The sequence below is a fragment of the Octopus bimaculoides genome, chromosome 22 (assembly GCF_001194135.2).
Source record: "Octopus bimaculoides isolate UCB-OBI-ISO-001 chromosome 22, ASM119413v2, whole genome shotgun sequence".
Taxonomy (NCBI): Eukaryota; Metazoa; Mollusca; class Cephalopoda; order Octopoda; family Octopodidae; genus Octopus; species Octopus bimaculoides.
In genome coordinates this window covers 121,476-127,305 of record NC_069002.1, presented here as the reverse complement: position 1 = coordinate 127,305, position 5,830 = coordinate 121,476, and the positions used below count along the sequence as shown (strand labels likewise).

General features: G+C 30.9%; 1 protein-coding gene across 1 annotated transcript in view; it reads left to right on the top strand.

The window, feature by feature from the left end:
- The window catches only part of LOC106878713 (intermembrane lipid transfer protein VPS13A), a 126,965-nt gene extending 121,135 nt beyond the window's left edge, over positions 1-5,830 (top strand). The window contains exon 84 of the mRNA XM_052975632.1: positions 951-5,830. Within this exon, the coding sequence (XP_052831592.1) occupies positions 951-1,070 (120 nt within the window). The 3' untranslated portion in view covers positions 1,071-5,830. The remainder of the gene's footprint in view (positions 1-950) is intronic.

Sequence of the window (5,830 nt, the reverse complement as noted above, 5' to 3'; positions counted from 1 at the left end):
TATTTGAAAAAATGACAGAAATACAAACTGAAATTGTAAATATAAAATTTTGGTAACTATATTTGCTTAGCAGCAGTTTGTCTGTTTTTACATTCTGAGTTCAAATTCCATCGAGGTCGACTTTGCTCTTCATCCTTTCGGGGTTGATAAAATAAGTACCAGTTGAGCACTGGGGGTCGATGCACTTGACTTAACCACACCCTTGAAATTATAGACATGTGCCAAAATTTGAAACCATTATTATTATTTCCAGCAGCAAGCTGGTAGAATTGTTAGCATGGCAAACAAAATGCTTTACATTCTGAGTTCAAATTCTGCCAAGGTCAGCTTTACCTTTCATCCTTTTGGGGTCAGCAAAATAAATACCAATAATTGACCTACTGCTTCCCTCAAAATTTCAGACTTTATGCATATAATAGAAAGGATTATCATTATTGTTCCAGTATAGACTGGCTTTGTGTGATGGTCCTTTATGCAGTTTATGTTTAACATTTTCATTACAAATCATACACAAGTCCCTGTGTGTTATTTGCAGGTGCGAATGAGGGATTTCTGGCTGTATTTCCTTGTTGCTTATTTCATCAAGGTGACTTAGGTTCAGTATCCTATTTATTTCATCTCACCATGGCATCAGTTTTGTGTGTAGCATTTGGAATTCGACCAGTGTTTCATACACGTGGGATTATTTCACTGAAAATTGCTGCTTATAGTTGCTTATGGAGTAAGAAAGAGGGAGAGAGAGAAGGAGAGTGATTACTATGGAACAAGAGAGAGGGTGAGTGATTTTCTTGAGGGGACAGAACTGCTTCAGGGATTTTTTTTCTTTTTCTCTCTGTTGAGAGATATTTTTTCTATGGAAAGAGGGAAAAAGCATAGAATATTTTCATATTTCTATATAATTCATGTATTATATATTCCAGTTCTATTCATTTTTGTGTTTCCATTTTCAGGATGATTCCAGCCTGAATCTCTTCTCCAGCGGTGAGCGGGATATTGTATGCAATGACACTCAGGTGCTAACATGGTTACACAAGAAGATAGAAAATGTGATTAAATTCCGTAAACAGTGAAACATGAGCACAATCGCCAGGTGTGTGACGTGGAGTGTGACAAGGCACGTCATTGTTTTTCCCCATCCCCATCTCCCAACTTTAGTCTATTGCTTATGAGAGGACCCTGTTGGCACAAGGTTCCCTCCATAAAACAGTTTCAACTGTTGACCAACCAGTCATTCTTCCCCAACCATTGTTATTATTATATATGTATGTATGTGTGCATATCTATATACATATGCACAAACACACATACATACATGTGTATATATACATATGTACATGTATACATATGTATCTATCTATATATACATGCACAAACACACACATACATACATACATACACATTTGTATGTATACATATCTACATATATATATATATATATATATATATATATATATATATATATATATATATATATATATGTATGTGTATATACACTAATATACCAGTCTATAATCTACAATTGTTAAACTAATGTTTAGTTATATTCTTATATTCTTCAAAAGTTGGCATTTTACAAGCCACCTCCTGCCACAACTGCACAAACAACCAACTTCATTTGGAAAGTTGATAACTTTCGGCTCTCTCATACCTCTCTGTCTCTAAAATTCTCAAAATATTCTTCTCAGTCAGAAACACCAACAGCATTTCTTCCCTCCAGCTCCTCCCTTCTAAACGATGAAGATTATTATTGTTACCATTTTTTTTTGATTATTTTTTTTTCTCCAATAATATTCCTACTTATTATATGTTCTCCCACATAGCTTTGGGACCAAGACAATTAACCAAGTAATAATTGATTGATGAAACTTTCTAATCTGCTTTTGAATGATGATTAATGATGGATAACTCAACTTTTGTTCTCTATTTTCTTCTTAGTTGTCTTCTTTGTCTTCATCTTCTTCTTCTTCTTCTTCTTCTTCTTCTTCTTCTTCTTTTTTTTTCCCTTCTTCTTCTTCTTCTTCTTCTTCTTCTTCTTCTTCTTCTTGCTGCCTTGGCTTGACACAGTGTTTTGATTTTCTGAAACTCAAAATCTTATGTTAGCAGAATAGTTCCTTTAACTTCATTCCAACAGTGTTATGTTATTTATTCCCAATCAATCAAGCACATATAATAAACATACACAGGGTGTCAACATTTAATATTTAACCATTAATTAAGTTTACGAAATTAAATAACTGCAGAAGAAGGGAAAAGAAAAGACCCATCTCAGTCTTCGATGAATCACCTTCAAAACAACTGAAATTTTCATTACAAATTTCTTCACTTCTTCCCCCACCCAACCCCTAAGAATAGGTTTACTAATTCTTCCCACCACAGTCCTGGCAACCACTGGGCCTCTAAGTCATTAGCTATGTTTGACGCATCCCCGACGACTCCAAAAATTTCAAGTGAGAAACGATGGTTATGAAAACTGAAAAATCTCTGTCGGCAGTTTTTTGCTAACCCTAATAGCAGTTTTAGTAGCAGTTTTTGAAATTCAGTTATCGCCATTTGATTGCGTCTTAGAGCCAGATTTAACTTGCCAATAGGATGTCAGCCCAAAGCAAAACAAAACAAAAAAAAAGCAGTTTTAAGTGTTTGAATAAAAACAGCAAAAAAAAGCAAAAACAAAGTAAACAAAAAAATGAAAAAGAAAGAAAGCAAGTTGTTTCCTTCTTTAGCAAACTTGTGTCAAGCTTGGTGTTTGTAGAATCTCTTGCTGTTCTGCCATAGCTTCTCTAGAATGCTTAGTTTTTTTGGTTATTTAAAAATCAAAAACCATATACATTGAGACAGCGTTATGTTTTACTGTAGAGTTTAGCTTTGTTGTTTATGGTCAATTAACTGTCTGTGTAATAATTGTTGTTATTCTTTAGATTCAATTATCTACTTAGATGCATAGAACTGAGCACATGCTTCATCAAAGTAAACACATACACAAATGTGTTGTGTGTGAACCTGTCATCTTCATTGCTTTCTCAAACACCAAGGACATGATATATATATATATATATGTTGTTCCATGATGAGTGATACCAAGTAGATAGTTATGTCGTAGAGGGGAATATCAATAGTTTGTGTCTTCTTATGTTATTTGTTGTTTCCTTGCAATGTCAATTAGCATTTGGATAAAAGGGCATCAATCAAAAAACAGACCTTTGTTTTCTTGTGTATATGCTTCGAATCTTGGGATAACACTGCTGCTGTTCTTGCATGTATTTGAGTGTGGGTAGGTCCCTTTTTATTTAATATTTTTGGGGGTTTTTTTTTTGTAATATCTAGAGATGTTGTTGAATGGAATTTTCCCAATGCAATGACTTAGTCAAAGAACAATCAGATAATTATTTTTCTAGTGAGGTATATATATATATATATATATATATATATATATATATATAGGAATATGACAATTTAAAAAATAAAATAAAGTTAAAATAAAACAAAGCACTATATATAATTTTGTTGGATTTGTGAAGATTACATTTTGGTCTCCTACTCTCTCAAACGCACACACAAACAAAAACATACAAGCACACAGTTTCATCAACTGATAAATATGACCATTAAGAATTTGAATATTTTGCTAATTATATTTGATTTAAAATAAGGTTAGTTTGAAAGATAGATTTAGAAATATGAAAGGATTGGACAGAACTTGTACCATCAACACCACAACACGCCACCCTTTATGTGTTAGGTCTTCAAAAATTATTAGCCTCTGTTGAGTCAATTTAATTCCCATATTCACAACTCCCCACCCTAATTTGTGGCATCTTGCCAATGGTAGAAATCAAAATTTCTTGCTAAAGCTAACAAGTGGGATGAATGAAATAAGAAACAATTAACTGCCCTTGTTCAAATGCTTCATAATGCTTCTTCTGCAGAGAAGGGGGAAAAATGTTAATTTATGTGCAAGTCTTGTTCTTTTAATCATTGTTTTATGTACAATATTATGCATACAATTATATGTATGTAATATACATGTGTGTATAATCATATATATATATATATATATATATATATATATATATATCATGTTGTTGGGACCAGATAGTTAAAGAAAAATATAACATTTTTTTTTTTGCTACTTACATATTCCACCCACATCCACCCTCGTATTGTTGAAAGAAAAATCTTCGCTCGAAAATAAAATTATAAAATAAATGAAAATCTCTTCTCCTCTTCCTTCCACCTACCCACTGAACCTTATTTATTGCTCGTTATATCTGTGATGAATGATGTTGTAAATATACATTGTTGTTGATTGTTAGTAGAGACCTGAGCTGGAAATTTTTTTGTAGAAACAGCGTGTGATTTATAAAGTTACCTTATTACATGATAATCTTGTTGCTGGTATGATAACAGTGGAAAGCATTGTTAAACAAGTCTACCTGCCTACCTACCTTTGGTTTTTCTGTTTCTTTCATTCAAGGACCTTTGCTTGTAGAAGAGAGAGTGAACTGGATGCTTGTTAGCTTTTTACCTTTCCATCTTCTTTCTCCTTTTTTGTTTTCCAACATTTCTACCCTACCCCTCTTTATTGATTAAGCAAATAAATGTTTATCGACAAGAATAGGTAATCTACAATAAATTTGCATAACATTCCATGCCAATTCTTCAACTAATTAAACAATTTATATACATACATGTATATATATATATATATATATATATATATATATATATATATATATATATATATATATATATATATATATATATATATATATATATATATATATATATATATATATATATATATATATATATGTATATATATGTATATATGTATATATATATATATATATATGTATATATATGTATATATGTATATATATATATGTATATATATGTATATATATATATGTATATATATATGTATATATATATATATGCTGGCTTGGTAAAAACAAATATAAAACAAACAACACACAGACATATGAAAGTATTCAATTTTATCATTTCTTTTTCTGCAAAACTAAAGTTCCCTGTCTTAAATAACAAACTCCCAAATATGAGAACTTGGCTAAATGTTAGCTGCTTCCATCTAAAGCCAAACCAAAACCAACAACAACAGTCATTTCTGATATATTATAGGCAGCACAACTGCTGTGTAGACTTCAGCATGCCATATTATTAGCAGTTCCCTTCATTTACCAAAATGGTATCGAAGATTACATATATATATATATATATATTGTGCAATATCATATATTTAAGTTTGTATTCAGAAGACCTATAAACATGGCTTCCTTTTTGCCCAATATTTGAATATCAAATAAGAAAACCACTATAGTAGCAACAAGATATTAATATGACCATAAAAGGATATTTAAACAATATTCTTACTGCATGCAGTGTTAGTGATATTTTCATGTTTGTCATGGCCAAACAAAGTTTCAAACTTATTTTTAATTTCCTGGTTTAAGCAGAATGTTACAGATGTCTGGTGGTCTAGCCTAGTCTGCCTAACAAACACACCTGCAATGTTGACTTAAAGGAACACTAAGAAAGGAAAATTTAAGTAGATATTTTCCTTTCGTCAATATATTTTATACAGTTTATATATATATATATATATATATATATATATATTAATAGATTCAATATCTTATAATGTTCGGTTGAACATAATTGAACAGTACATCTTACATTGTATTATATATAATGAGTAAAGTATTGCAATAGATTTGCTTCAAGTATGGTACTTAATACAAAGATGGCATTAACTGTTACCATAAACCAAGTCCCATGAATATTTGTGAAGTTTTCTTCATCATTGATTGCAAAA